Raw genomic sequence first — 15,450 nt, 5'->3', positions numbered from 1 at the left:
GTACTGGTCAATCATAAAATAAACGAATAGCCATGTTACTCGATTTTTACTACTACGTTTACCAATTTACAGACCTCCAACGGCGTGAAGGAAAGCGAAGAGAGCGATGATGAAGCCAGCGAGCCCAGCGAGAACGAGACCAGCACAGCGGCCCCTACACCCACGTCTGCACCCTCGTCTCCTGCCTCCGCTACTCCCGCCCCATCTGCTGCCCCTGTGTCCGTCCATGACATCACTACTCGCTCTGGATTTACACAGGACACTACCACTACCGTAAGTGCTTCAGATTCTTAAATTTGTTATTGAAAATTAATGTTCTATGTATGTTCATTGAGTGGAAAACAAGCGCTGTTTAAGCATTGAAGTATTTTTGTGTGCGTCGTAATATCTTAGAATAATTAATTAATTTCAGGAAATGATCACTACCACTGTAACCGATGCTCCCGAGAGCGAGACTGCTGAGACTATTGAAGCAAGCGAGACCACGAGCCGACGATCCACTAGTGAGGTAAAGTCACTTTTTTTATATTACGTTCATTGTTTTTCATAAGAATTATTTACATCTAGATTTAGGGGCGTAGTCTCGTAGGTACTACTGTCTCATCTAGTCCCTAGAATTAGATGTCAGTAAACAATATAATGTATGTTACAGACTGAAGGCGAGGGACTGCGTGCCGCTTTGGAACATGCTGAAGAACGCGCACCACCTCCACCCGCCCACGCTCTCAAACATGAACTGCAACACTCACAGCCTGTAAGTTCAGCAATATACACTACAATGGTGCTACACTATATCAAACGAACACCTAGACCAAATATAGTAGTACTTCATAATAGTTTTTTTGTCTTTGTTCTATAAACTTTAAACAGTAAATAAATCTCTTGATTTGCTTATAAATTCCTATGTTATTAAACAAATTAAAGTCCTTCGAGACTTAAAATCACGAATTGTTTCTGTGGTAACTTTAGCTAGGTAAATCTAGCTACGATCCCACGAATTTGTGACTCCGCTTGTTGGCCTGATCTACTGATTGATTTTATTACTTGTCCTGTGGTGTAGGTACTGAAATTAATTTGTATGTGTTGCAGGGTTACACGGTCCGCGGCGCGGGCCCGAGCGGCGCGGGCGGAGCGGGCGGGTCGGGCGCGCTGTACCCCGCGCTGTGCGTGGGCGGCGCCGCGCTCGCCGCCGCCGCATGCGTCGCACTTGCTGTTGCGCGCCGCCGCGATCGTGCGCCGCATGCGCAGGGCTTCGTGCAGGTCACTATACTACATTTTTTTAAATAACTTTGTTAATAGCATCAACCCAAACTACATTATCTACGTCATTGTAATACAGCAGCGAATTCGCGGTAAACTTTTAAGCCACGAAAAAATAGGATTAGTAAACTCTTTGATTTAGCAGCACCTTATTTTAATACTGATTGGTTATCATTTATACTTGTACAGGTTGAACAGACCGGCGTGGTGGCTCCCACTCCGGAAGAGCGACACGTAGCCAACATGCAGATCAACGGCTACGAGAACCCCACCTACAAGTACTTCGAAGTCAAGGAGTAGATGCCTACCTTCTCTCTCTCACCAAAACTCCGTCCCACCAGGCCTGCCTCGTAGCACTTTATACCTTGCTATGAACCCTTCATAAAAATTCGGAGCTTGTACGTCTATTTCTAACGTTGAGTAGATCTAAGATATTTTTCATCACAGTTCTAGAATTCTTCACATACGACACAAGTACAGATTTTTTACGATTTAATGTTACTGTAAAATGTAAAAAATAGCTCGTTGCTCAAAAACAACTGCCATCGATTTGTACTGGGGTTTTTGAAGTAGACGATAGGAACATGATTGGTTCAGCGGCAGCAGACTACTCAATACAGATGGGAATAGACGAACTTCTAAATTATATGCGATGTGTGCGATGCCCCTATGCGTCCGGATGAGTGTTTCCCCACACCTTTATCTATGTCCCCTCGTAAATTTTTTATGGAATGAATGTGTGTGAATATATCTATGTAACGCATCGCAAGCCTGGTGGGGGAGCCGCAGAACCCTGTGTTATAAATTCATTTAATAAAGCTTGTGTGATTAGTGGATATACATTGGTTCGCCGCATTCCGCGGTCAGTCAAATACTGTTATGGTTAAGAGAACGGTTTTATTATTTTGTTAATTTTTGCACCAAAATATTTATTATTATTTGATAAGGTTTTAGATCTAAGTTTTTCGTCTAGCGTCCTAGATCTCATAAGTGTCACCGTAGTAAAAGTTTTATAAAATTAAGTTTTCGAGGCCGCGGCCCCGTTGACAATATCCGATGAATTATCTTCGTTCATTTATCAAACGCATTTTCTGGATATTGTATTATTTTAGCCGATCTCGGTTCTATTAAGACTGTGTTTCATTTTATAATTTTGCGCCACGGTTCGTTGGATATGATCAGTGGGGCGAGTGGAACAAACGTCCATGGTACGCTGTGTATATAGGCTCCGCGTACAAATTTGAACCTTATTACTTACTCTAAACGCCCGCTTTCATTTCCTTTTTCTAACGTAGGTAGATCATAACGTGAATTTTATGTAATAAAATGCGAAAATATATTTTAATAATAAATGTGTACTTAGCGATGGAACGGGCGGCGAAGCCGGCGCGGGCGAACGACTTCAACACTCGATTACACTTCGACAAGCCTATTATCACTTGAAGCATTCCTTTATCGATTTCAGTAGCTGTATTTATGTGAGAGTGTATGGGTCTGTTTAATTTCGCCCAATACCCAGCTGTGTACCTTTGTTCGCCTGCGGGACAATACTCGAGCTCCCGAATAGGATAGCCGTGTACTCAACGTGTGTTACTCGGTTTCGGCACAACACTTATGATTATTGGCGCAACAACAATCGTAAAGTGATAGTTTCGTTCAGTCTAGTCATGAGTAGGGGCATCCGTGTTCGGTGAAACACTTCGGCAAGCGGTTGTGACGCTGGACGCACCTTGGGTACTCGGTCGCGGTGAAGCGATAAGCTTAGTGAGTGTATGTATGTTATTATATAAGTAGATGTACAAAAAGTAATACATTATATAGATGTTTTAGCGTCAGATACATAGATATAAAGCAAAATATTATTATATATCGCATTCGTCCGTATAAAGTAAGGGCTTGCGCTCGTGTCTAATCCCAGTACCACACTTAATGTTACGTCGTAGTTAAGATGTAATTCTGCCTCAGTATTATACATTTAAGCTTATTTGTTACATAAGCTAATTTATATACACTATTTCTATTATTTTGCGGGCGTGGTGGCGTTACTACAAATGAAGTCATATCAGACCGTCACGGCGCTGCGTTCGCGTCTCTTTTGCTACGTCTCGGCAACTGAGACTGATTCCTGGAATGGTTACTAGATGGCGTTGAATGGCACTGTGCCGTGGCAGCAGAGGCGTGAGCAAGCGCCCGCCCGTTGCTTATCGTACGGCATTTACGTAAGTAACTCACTGTATAACGTAAGATTTATCCCGCATCAAGTAACCGCTGTGTATTTTTAATATTGATATCGAGCCGACCACTTATTTTTTTAACAAAACTTTTTGCTCAAAAAATCAGCTGTCTCTCGTCGGTATAAATATGTTCTACATTATAATCGATCTTAATTCGTCGTTCGTCAACAGTGTTCGATGTTGTAGTGACTAACTGTAATCCCCGATCACCGTTTCATGGTATTTAAATAAGTCTTATAATAAATGGTTTGAAAATTACTTTGTGTTTACCGTGCTGCATTTTATTGTGAGTTCGAAGTTCAAATTGAATCAATAAATAGAAATTTAAAATATTGGTGTTGTTAATGGCGTCCTGCGCCGAAATCCTTTGCCCTTATTCCTATGTAGTCAACACACAAAAGTTTCAAAACAAATACAAATCTTATGTAATTGTCTTCTCAGCAACATTTTTCTTCTTTTACTAACTAAACTAAACTACAAAGGGTTTTCTTGATTTTAGATTAAAAAAAAAATGCTTTTATTAAGCTTAACGAGTTTACCTATAGACGGTTTAAAATGTTGAATTTGTTCAAAGATTTTTGTGGTTGACTGTACCAAATCTATAATTACTAATCATAGACATTTGAATACACATACCAACAATTATTAATTTATATCTACTGTCACAGAGTGTAGTGAGGCTAAGCTTTGCTTAAATGAAATATAAATCTTACGAAAGTAAGTTACGTGTAGGTAAGTTTAAAAATATTAGCAAAGAGAGCATAATATCTAAGCATGTAGTACACTCTAAACTTGAACTGGAGAATAAAATGAATAACACGGTTATTTATTAGGTTTTTATTTTTTAACCACAAAAAAAAAATACATAATGAAGTTATTGCAAACAGATCTTTAATATGTAGTTTTTTTATTGGGAACGTGCCCGACGAAAGCTCTGCCATCTAGTGACACAATTTGAATCTTTTATCCTATCAATACTTGACATTGTCGTAAAATATTCATATTATTAAACTTAAAGTGGCGCCAATGTCCCTAAGTGTTGAGGGTGTGTTGTTGTACTATCCCCTCCACCCTCACCAGGTGGCGGTAGGCGTAGATACACAGTTTTGTATATTCGTTTTAATCTTATTGTCGAATTTTTTCATACTGGCACGTCACTAATGACGATTGTCAATGTAAGTTAGCCGAATGCTTTATTAAAACTAAGAAGAAAGAACATTTATATTATTAAAGAATATAAAAAAGTTCCAGTTTTCCCAATCAATAAATGGCGACTTCGCAAAACCTCGTCACACTGGGTGAACTATGTCATCGGGATTGAGAAGAAGATGACGAAGAAATCCTTAGTAAAATTAAAGTAATCATTGAAGAATCTTTAAGCTGGTTGGAGAGAATGGAAGTCGTCGGACTACAAGGTGCTTAATAAAATACGGTTCGCCATTCCATCGATAGAGCTGGTCCAAGCATTCTATCTTGAATAGATACAATTGGCGAGAAATCCTACAAGAATATGAAAATTAAACTTTTAGAGTTGGACATTTGAAGCCTTAATCACGAACCCAAGTTTTATAACAGACAGTAACAGTTTTATAAAAGACAGAATTATATAACAGAGCAGTTGCCCAATAAGGGCATCTGTTTATTCCAGGGAAACATTATACTTTTACGGAAGTATCCCACCAAAATAGGATCGGAAACCATTCTAGGTCTGACTTAAGAGACAGAATAAGCCAACATTCAGTACGCAAAATGTCAAAAACAAAATGAACAAGGAAACGGAAAATAATTTTATCATCTTCAACAGATGAAAATAACTCCCAATACCCTGTCACTTGACAGAATTAGAGGCTACTAAATACCCTCTGTATTGTTGAAATTTAATATATGAACATCTGTGAAACTAACGCCATCTATTGAAATAGTTTGTATAGTTTGGTTTATGGTTTGTATAAAAAAAAAAAAGTAACGGAGTTAAGTTAGCTATAGTTTTGCAACAGAATTTTAACAGGTTATGGGCCCAGGACATAAAAAAAATTGCTTAAAGTAAATAGTACTGTGTGGTTTTGTGATAAAATGACGACGAATTATATCGCTAACATACCTAAGTTGAAAGGTCGCGAGAACTATGAGGATTGGTGTTTTGCGGTACAAAATGTGTTGGTATTGGAAGGCATGGCGTCGGCCATTACAGAGAGGTTACCGGCTTCGCCTACAGCAGCTCAAACAACTGAAGATGCTAAAGCAAAGGCAAAACTCGTATTGACAATCGATCCATCGCTTTATGTACACATTAAGTACGCAACAACAACATATGATTTATGGAGTAAGTTGAAGAATATGTTTGATGATGCAGGTTATACAAGAAAAATTAGTTTGTTACGAAAGCTCGTCAACATTCGACTTGAAAATAGTGATTGTATGACTCAGAATGTGACTTAGATTATAGAAACCGGGCAGCGACTTCAAGGTACAGGTTTCAAGATAACCGATGAGTGGATCGGCGCATTAATGTTAGCAGGATTACCAGAAAAATATAGCCCTATGATAATGGCTATTGAGCACTCTGGCATTAATATAAGTGCAGAAGTCATAAAAACAAAATTGATGGATATGTGTAGTGAAAATGTAACGGGTTCCGGTTCAGAAAATGATTTTGCCGCGAAAAGTGTGCATAGATCAAAACATAGCTTTCCCAAAAGTGCCCAAAGACAAATTAATGAAACGTCAAAAGCTGTCAAAGTTATAAAGTGCTATAAATGCAAACAAACCGGCCACTATAAAAATCAGTGCCCTAACTCTGAATTCAGCAATAGAAAACAATCCAATGCATTCAGTGCTATATTTCTAAATGGCAAATTTAATGCCAACAACTGGTATTTTGACAGCGGGGCCAGTAAACATATGACCGCGAAACAAAAATACATCGCGAATCCATCATACGAACATGAAACCAAAGAAATCGTTGTGGCAAATCAGACATGCGTTCCAGTGCTGTGTTCTGGTGATGTTAATATCATCACAGTTGTGAATGATCAAGAATATGACATCACAGTTTTAGATGTATTGTGCATACCAAATTTAACAACCAACTCGCTTTCCGTCAGTCAGTTGATAAAAAATGGGAACAGTGTGGTGTTTAAAGAAAATGCTTGCTACATTTATAATCAACAGAAAGTTCTTGTCGGAATGGCAGAATTAGTAGAAGGTGTGTACAGATTATACACTATGAGAACAGAACAGTTATTAGTAGCGACAGCTATGGCATCAAGTGAAACTTGGCATAGACGCATGGGGCACATAAACAGTACTAGTTTAAACAAAATGAAAAATGGAGTTGCAGAGGGTATTTCATACACTGATAAGGCAAACTGATAAAATAATAAATTATCGTATATAAACGGAGTTAGTTTTTATTAGGAAATTACACGAGTTGAAGCGTGAAAGAAGACAGAGAACATCTGTGAAATTAACGCCATCTATTGAAATAGTTTGTATAGTTTGGTTTATGGTTTGTATAAAAAAAAAGAAAAGGAGTTAAGTTAGCTATAGTTTTGCAACAGAATTTTAACATGTATATGCATCAAAATGGATGCCACAGAGTTGAGACCAGATCGCATGGAGTGGATGATGCAGAACCTGAATGAGATGATGTGTACAAATAAACAGAATCATACTACATAGGTCAGAAAACTTGAATTGGAATCCTCCGAGCCCACTCCTAGACTTACCCCCAAGCCACCATATTAATGAAACGAACGAAATGGGATAATTTTTAACCGGCTACAAAAAAAAGCGACAGTTCCTAGACCAAATCCTATTTTGGAACAAGAAGGTTAAAAATGCTTATGTATGGGAGAACCTACATGGAACAAAGTCCGTTATGCTGACTCCCACAAGAAGTTTCAAGCTTCCTCTGTGTTCCACTGCCTACGTGTTAATTCGTCTCTTTATCAACACTCTCAGCCTAGTCAGCTTAGAGATCTGCTAGGAAAATGCGACTCTGCTTATGTCACTGTGACACATGGTCTTTTAATGCAACGCCTGCGGCTTCAAGAGGCTTTTAAAAAAGTGGCAAATTAACACCCCAAAGCCATTGAAAACTTGAAAAATATGTTAGCTGCAGATAACGAATTTCGCTTAATATCTGACGATTTAAACCAGTACACTTGCAGGAAACGCGTTGAAGCAATCGAGCTCCGGCAAAAATTATATGAGCCAAAGAATAATTACTACAGATCTATTCTTAGTGAGATTCCCTCGTCTGGAATCCACTTATGGGATGAAGCTGAGCTACAAGAGGCCATTAAAACTCATGGCGTCTGGAAAATTGCTCCGCTCCCTCGTCGAATAATACCAAATTATTCGGAAAAAGAGAAAAATAAAAAGCAACATCGAGATCTTACTTCCTTCATAAAACTACATGAAAGTAATAAGAAATTTAGGAAAATTGAATTCAAACGACGCCAGAAACCACTAACGGCAAGGTTTCAAAGAAAGGAGTGGGGGAAAAGCGACGTTACCTTTGACTAGAAAAGTTTCCGAGCGGGACAACTAATCGACCACATATCAGCTTGGAAAAATGTTGGTGCACCGGAATCCATCATAAGCATCTTAAACGGCTCTGTAATTCTTCTCGATAAAAGCACCAACCACACCTTTCATACCAGTATTACTAAAAAATTCCAAACACCAACTTCACTGCCGATGGACAAAGAAATCCATCCAGGAATTAAAAAGCAAGACCAGCTTCCTGTCAAAATTGTTTTTAACACTAAAGTCAGAGAACAATGGAAACCAGTCTTCAACTTAAAAAGGCTGAACAAATTATATACATTTACAAATATTTCAGCTCTTAAGATCCCAGATAGGAGAACGTCTTCTGGCAACCGATTCTCAAGAAAAGAGTGCTAGACAGATAGTGCATAATGAGAAATCTATACAATCATCTGCTAGACCTTCGAACAAACCATCCTCCTCCCAAGGATACAAGATATGTGCTTGGAAGTATGGAAAGAACGGGATGGGCTAATTTAATAAAAAAAAATGTTCATCCGAAGATAAACAAATCTTGAAAACATCATGGCGTAAGTCATCCCTAAGTACTCCATTTCCTCGACTGAAGCTGAGATAATAACGGTTAATGAGACGGCGCAACAAATTTTATAATTGAATCGCCTCCTTAACAGCTTGATTCACGTAGAGAAACCGATCTTGAAGCTGGAGAATTAATCAGCTGTAAAACTTTCACATTACCCTAGATACGAATGCCATAAGCGCACTAAACCTATCAAATTTAAACATTCCTTCGTAAGAGAATATGTGAGTTATGGAGATACCATAGTGGAACCAACTTTGGAACTACAATTGGCTGACAAGTTCACCAAACCATTCTTCGGTTCCTGGATAATAGATTTAAGTTCCAGCACGAGACTGCAGAATTTATCGTTAAATTCTTAAAACATCCGAGGATGTGAAGTAAGGAGTATGTACTTTTATAATAAATACTCTTTAATCTTTGTAGAGTTACTGCTGGCAAGTAGAGTTGTTATTCTCTACTGCTTTATAAAATGTTAATCGATTTAAAATTGGTTTCTGTGAAATACCATAAATAATATAATTTAACTTATTCTTTATTATCATTTACTGTTTACCTAGTTTTCACATTCAATAATTGATTAATTCCTATTCGTTACGAAACGAGGAAAAACAGGACCAGCTTCTCATGGAATAATGGTAGCATGGATGCGAATAGCTTAAGTGTCAACAGGCATTGAAGCAGTGGCCAGAAACCAAAGTTGAAGAAAACCATCCAATTTCAAAGACCCTAAGTGAAAATTATCACAGAACCCCGCTGTGTCACTACAGCAGCCTTGGAGATTGAAGACATATCTCAGAGATCAGGCACAGAACCGAAATAGACTAATTTTCCTCCCAAAGGGAAGAAATCTCATATAGAAGTAATGAGCCTGTTGTTACAAAGAAAGAAAATATCTTAAAAAAATACTTCTATGTTGGGCCGTTAAGCATTTTGTATAAGTTTTTTCTTCAAGTGGAAAGTGGGGACTTCGTGCGACCATCTAGCGTGCTCATATTTACCGCTCTAGGCATTTGCATGGCTGAGCCATTCAAATATAAAATCGGGTACTACCTGAATAGTTCTGAAATAAAGTATTATTCCATAAAACCATACTGCGGTTATACCATTACTAGCTACTTCAAATGTTAGTGTGCAAAAAATTATAAGCACTTTCATAGCCCTGTTATTCTATTATAAGATCACGAATGCGAATTACATTTATGTCTGTTTTTTAATTTTTTTATAACGTTCTCATAATCTTGCATTTTCTTTTGATGTCTTCTGAGTTCTGTCTGCAATACTTCAATTGTTTTTTGTTGCTTTTCACACTTGTTCTTCAATTTTGTTATTATATTGTTTTCAGTCTGGAATCAAGCAATATAATAAATTGTAACAATCGATATTTATAGTTGTTAAAAAAAAACAGCTAAAAAACGAAAACAACCTGCGAACGTTATTTAGCTTCAGAAAAATGATTAACTGTTATAAAAAATTGTGTCCAAATGAAAAAAAATATATAACTTTTTTATTGGATAAAAATAACTCCAATATTTGTTTAGATATTTCCACAGATCTCATTACTTAATGAGCTCCTATAGCAAAACGACGCGCCTAATTATATATTTTTAGAATTAGAATTATTAGAATTTAGAAAACGGTTTTTTAGAAGCTATCTACACGAAATTTATAAAACATAATATTTCTACAATATGTAATCTTAACTTTGGTAGTCATTTTTAGTGTTTTTTTTTTTATAATGTCGATATTGTGTCATTAATTTCATAATAAAAAAGCTACTAAAATTGTTTACTCCATGTATCTCCTTAAGTACACATCATTTTAATTTGCAACCAACACTATTAAATAGACAATTTAATAAGGAATAATTTTGTAGTTTTAAATTTTTAAATAGATCTGAAATTTTAAAGATTTCTTTTTGTAAGTCTGGATTCCCGCCGTGACTTGTGCCCCGAAAATGTATGGCATGGAACGAAGGGTTAAGGCCAGTTGCTCGGCGGAGAGTCTTAACCGTTCAAATTAAAACAATGGTAAATATACTAGGTATTACTCGTGGATTCGCAGGCGAGAAAAAACTTTCACGCTACAAAACTCCGTAAGACACTGTTCGACACCAGCGCCATCTATATACTTTCGATTAAAATAAATCATTATTTTTAACAAGAATTTCTATCCAAGGCTATGTCTATTCATATTGGCAAATTTAATCCAAATCCGTTGTTGTTTCAGTGTTTACTTCTAACAAAATTATTTTCACACACTTCCAACTTATAATATTAGCAAGAGAAGATAACATTGTAATTGTCCTACCATTAAATCAGAACATTTTTTTCTCATAGCACCAATTATACAGGGGCTGGTTTCTATAATGTTAGCATCACCACACAGCAGATTTTCACTTATGGCCATGTATTCAGGTGATAGCTAAAATAAAAAAAAAGGTATTTAATAAATTACCTTAATTAAATCGACTTTTAAGCGTAAAGATATACTTATCAGAAATTGTAGTCAAGTTCTTTCTACAATAATTATTAACTAATAGAAAACAAAAAATGTATGGGAATGACATTTAACTGATAGACTTATCGTTAGGATATATGTATATCCTCCCATATATAGGTATATCGTTCCCATACATCTAGCTTAGCATTAAAAATTGAAGAAAAACATCTTGGCAACGATTCCAGGACATAAGCTATTTGTATCTTGTGTCATCGAGAACTATTCAGAGGTTACTGCTTTTACAATTTTTCACACAAACAAGTCAACAAACTTTTGAATCATGACTATTATATTATATTTATGCTTGAATGCCTTAAACTTTTATAAGAAACTAATTAAATTTGTATATGGTTTACCTGTAAATCTGATATTAAGCATTTCGGTTTTGATGCTATTATGTGGGTAATTCCTCCTTCAAGTGTATTTTTACATGGGATCATCTCTTTATGCCTTACCTAAAACAATACAAAAACACTTATATGGGAACATATCAATATTCAAATAATTTATGAATGACTTTACCACATTGATGATAGCAATATTTATAGGTTACATATTTATTTATAAATAAATAAGACTAACAACATTTGACTGTTCCACACCTTAAAGCAGAATAGGAAATCCAATGTCAGTGCAGTAATTAGTTATTAATACATACAAGTTCCGTTTGTGTTTATCTTTTAATTATCTTTTTATTATTTACCAATAAAATGTCTTATATTTTTCCCTTTAGCGTTCTTGAGTAAAAATATTAGTAATTCTAATAACACGCTAGGCCAGCATGGTGGATTAATGCCTCAAACCTCTCAGTATCAGAAGATAATTTCCAGCAGTGAGATTTAGATAACACTGGCTACTATTAAATTTATTATAATCTATTTATGAAGAGCTAGATTTGAAACTTACCAATAAATCTGGGGATTTTCCAATGTCATCTTGCATTTTTTTTGGATTTAAAATTCTGCTGATGTTTAATTCTTTGAAGTGATATGAGCAGATAAAAACGAATTGTGAGGCATAATTGACATTTTCCAATCCAATTGATTCTAGTAACTGCTTTTTTGTATCTTCATTTTTGGGCAAACTGCAATGCAAAATGTTAAGATATATTATTTGTTAAGTATTACTAATATACATATGACCATGAAAATGTTTGTTTGAAATTATCACACTAACCACTGAATAGATTTGAATGAAATTTGGCATATGGATAGACCATATGGTCTATATGGCCAGGATATCCTGGCTTTATTTATAGGCTCATTTTATCTTATTAATTTGCTTCTGTGGGAAATAAATGCTTTTTTTCTCTGATTTTTACATAGACAGGGTCGGTTAATATAGACGGGTTATAAATTGCAAGTGATTTAGAAATTTTTGTAGTAGGAAAATTTTATTACACAGACAAACTGCAAGCAAAAGCTAGTGTATTAAAATTATATTGAGAATTTGTATAAATAAATTAACCATTGTAACTTATATTGACTACTTGCATACAATGCAATAGAGTAGTTATGAAGATAGAATTCATATATTTTAAATAAGATTTTACTAAATAAAGATGTTAGGTATTTTCAAAATTACCACTTTGGATCAGCTTTAATTATTATATTCCCTCAAGATGACATTTATAGGCTTGAATGAAGTATTTTGACTTAGTAAATGTTTTAATTTTCATTTGAAACAGTACCATTCATCAATTAAGAAATTTTGATAGGCACAAAATCTTAATGAGTACAACTATATTGCAATTTATAAACTAAATATTTTATAATTATATACTTATTTAAACAAATATCAAATCAGTAACTTATATACGTACTGTATTAACTTTGTGTTGTTGAAATCATCTGTACTCTTGCAACCTTTTACGTTGCAAGTGCGCATTGTTTATAAATAAATAAGCTTAAATAACACAATAACTGCTCTGAAACATTTGAGTATTTCACTAAAAATACCGACACCGCAACTCTAAATTATTAATAACAATATATTATGATGAACAATAAGCTCTATGTCTGTAAATCATAATTAGCAAGTTCATTGTTCAGTACTTATTAAAAGTTAAAGTAAATTAACGCAACTACAATTTTGGTCGAATTCAGAGGTCGAATTGTTAGCTGTCGATGTCAATTGTCAACAGTACAAGAACTGTCAATTTGGATACACCATAGATTCAAATCATTGGTTTTGGACTGTTCTATAATGTCTATTACAAAAATCTATATTATATCTATTTATAAATGTAATAAAATGTAAATAAAGCTAACTTGATACTATTCCTGGCACTTATTCTTTATGCAACCAAACGGTGCTATTAATATTGTAAAAACTAATTTTAGTAACGCCATCTACTGAGTTATTAGAAATTTAAAATAACTGTGTTTGTTAAATAACTATGGATGAGTTAGATACCTCAATTCATAGATGCCGTTAGTCTTTACAAACGTAGTTAGGGAGTTCGCCTTTATGACAAAACTAATTTATTCATAGAACATAATTATTCAACGCTTGTTAACATTGTTCAAAGTTATGTTACCTGTATTGGTATCTTTTTAATTGCATAACGCACTCTAGTATAACAGCAACGTTTGTTTTTGCTTTTTTTTACTTTTCTTTGTTTACAATCCATTACTTCTGTACCTAGTTTACAAAGGCAATTAAAAATGTATATTTCACCGACCTTTAATTTATACGATAAATAGGTAACTATATATTACCCGCGTTATTTTGTTTTATAAAGGTACAAATAAAGCTTTTAATATTTTGACGATAACTAAATACTTGACCGTATTCAGTAATATCTATGACGTTTAACTGAATAACGCAGTATATTCTTAAGCTTCTAATTCAATCGTAACGCCCCTCATTTGTATGTAAGTTGACTTTGAATGCCATTTTTTTACAATTTGACATACCTACGGGCTATGGTTTTAATAAAAAATATTGTAACATCGTGATAAGAGAGTAAAAAACCCGTGAAAGCGGATGTACGGAGCGACTTAGTCATGAAATTACAACCAAGCTCCTTAAATAAAGATTAAATAAAAGAGTTGCAGGACAGTTAAAACATAAATATATATGATAGGTAAGTACTCTATTAATAAAAGTACGTACATTACTTAGGTACTTACTTAAAAATATAACCTAGGTACCTACTTAAGTATATATTTTCTTCAAGTTCTTACCTACGTTGGTAGGTACCTATTTTAAAAAGTTCTTTTTTAAGACGAACGATAAGCATGATTTTGCAGGATTTAATAGCGCTTTAAATCCGAAAATAATTCCTATTATGTGGGTACATACTAGAAAAGTAAACCCTTCTAAAGTAGACAGTTTTTGTACATAGAACAGTGTTTCTTTCAATACAAACACCTATGACTTGTTTGATTCGAATTATAAAAATACGTCAGTTACCCGCCACACGAACTTGTGCTGTATATGACAATAACCTTTAGGTCTATTCCATTACAGCAAGGTTATAAGTTCGCCGAAATTTAGAGATATTATCACGCTTTTGTCTACCCATTTATTGATACAAAGTTATATTATATGCACGTATATAGAAGTAATAAATTATAGAGTACTTGGTACTTCTACTACATTAATTATGTGGGCAATGACATCAGAGCCTTTTCCCAATTAAGCCCATTACATAACGATATCACATGACCCTGCCTCAAGCTCTTCGAGCCAATCAAAATTATCTTAATTACTTATCTAGTCTATATTATAAGAGACCGTAAAAATGATTTGTCTGTATAATTTACCTAGTACCCCAATTTTGTCTATACAGTCATAGCATAAGCATTGCAAAAAATAAGATTTCTTTATCTTAATTATATTTTTGGTTTATTGGGTCGTAAGGAATAAGTTTATTGGATACTATGATTGAAATAATATTGATTATATACTGCAAGGCATTATGTTTGCTGTTATGATTGGGTTAACGGTAAACCGTGTTCTTTTTACAACTAGAGCGTATTATTTTTATGGCATAAAATATATATTTTTATTAGAGTATTTTACAATAAAGTAATTGGAACAAAAAATTATAACTCTTTAAAATTCAAAAAGTATATTGTGGTTACCTATACTAATGAATAAAGCTGAATAGTTTGGTTTTTCGTTTGTTTGAACGCGCTAATATAAGCAATTACTAATCCAATTGTGATTTTTTTTTCTCTAAAAGGAAGCTACATTGCTCATAAGTACTATATCATACTTTTCATCTCGGGAAAATACTTATTCCAGTAATACTTTTTCACGCGGGCGGACCCGCAGACAAAAGATAGTAATATATAACACTTTTCAAATTCTTATGATATCTGTATAAGCAGATACAGTCCATTCGTTGCG

The 15,450-nt window shown here is 34.8% G+C and overlaps 2 protein-coding genes across 3 annotated transcripts in view; one reads left to right on the top strand and one right to left on the bottom strand.

Annotated features, from left to right (window-relative positions):
• Positions 1–3,826, top strand: part of LOC115452680 (amyloid-beta-like protein) — a 126,592-nt gene extending 122,766 nt beyond the window's left edge. For both annotated transcript variants that reach the window (XM_030181281.2, XM_030181274.2), the window contains exons 13-17: positions 73–273; positions 413–508; positions 653–754; positions 1,090–1,260; positions 1,450–3,826. In XM_030181281.2, the coding sequence (XP_030037141.1) occupies positions 73–273; positions 413–508; positions 653–754; positions 1,090–1,260; positions 1,450–1,560 (681 nt within the window). In that variant the 3' untranslated portion in view covers positions 1,561–3,826. The remainder of the gene's footprint in view (positions 1–72; positions 274–412; positions 509–652; positions 755–1,089; positions 1,261–1,449) is intronic.
• Positions 3,827–4,368: 542 nt separating this feature from the next.
• Positions 4,369–13,233, bottom strand: LOC115452530. The gene is made up of 5 exons (XM_030181090.2): positions 12,914–13,233; positions 11,998–12,175; positions 11,448–11,546; positions 10,900–11,013; positions 4,369–9,935 (listed from the first exon to the last, which is right to left on the bottom strand). Exons 1-5 carry the CDS (start codon positions 12,976–12,978, stop codon positions 9,771–9,773), a joined length of 621 nt encoding a protein of 206 aa, XP_030036950.1. The 5' UTR covers positions 12,979–13,233; the 3' UTR covers positions 4,369–9,770.
• Between the last annotated feature and the right edge of the window lie 2,217 nt (positions 13,234–15,450).

This window comes from Manduca sexta, chromosome 11 (genome assembly GCF_014839805.1).
Source record: "Manduca sexta isolate Smith_Timp_Sample1 chromosome 11, JHU_Msex_v1.0, whole genome shotgun sequence".
In the NCBI taxonomy this organism is placed as follows: Eukaryota; Metazoa; Arthropoda; class Insecta; order Lepidoptera; family Sphingidae; genus Manduca; species Manduca sexta.
Note: the sequence above shows the minus strand (reverse complement) of the source record. Positions and strands in the feature narration are given on the sequence as shown.

What these genes read in the sequence shown, in the direction of transcription:
- LOC115452530 (XM_030181090.2), bottom strand. Translation starts at nt 12,978, where the DNA reads ATGCGCACTTGCAACGTAAAAGGTTGCAAGAGTACAGATGATTTCAAC. An exon ending in GCTTAATATCAGATTTACAG is followed by an intron (nt 11,014 to 11,447) that starts GTAAACCATATA and finishes TTTTTATTTTAG; the next exon opens with CTATCACCTGAATACATGGC. An exon ending in AAAAATGTTCTGATTTAATG is followed by an intron (nt 9,936 to 10,899) that starts GTAGGACAATTA and finishes GCTTGATTCCAG; the next exon opens with ACTGAAAACAATATAATAAC.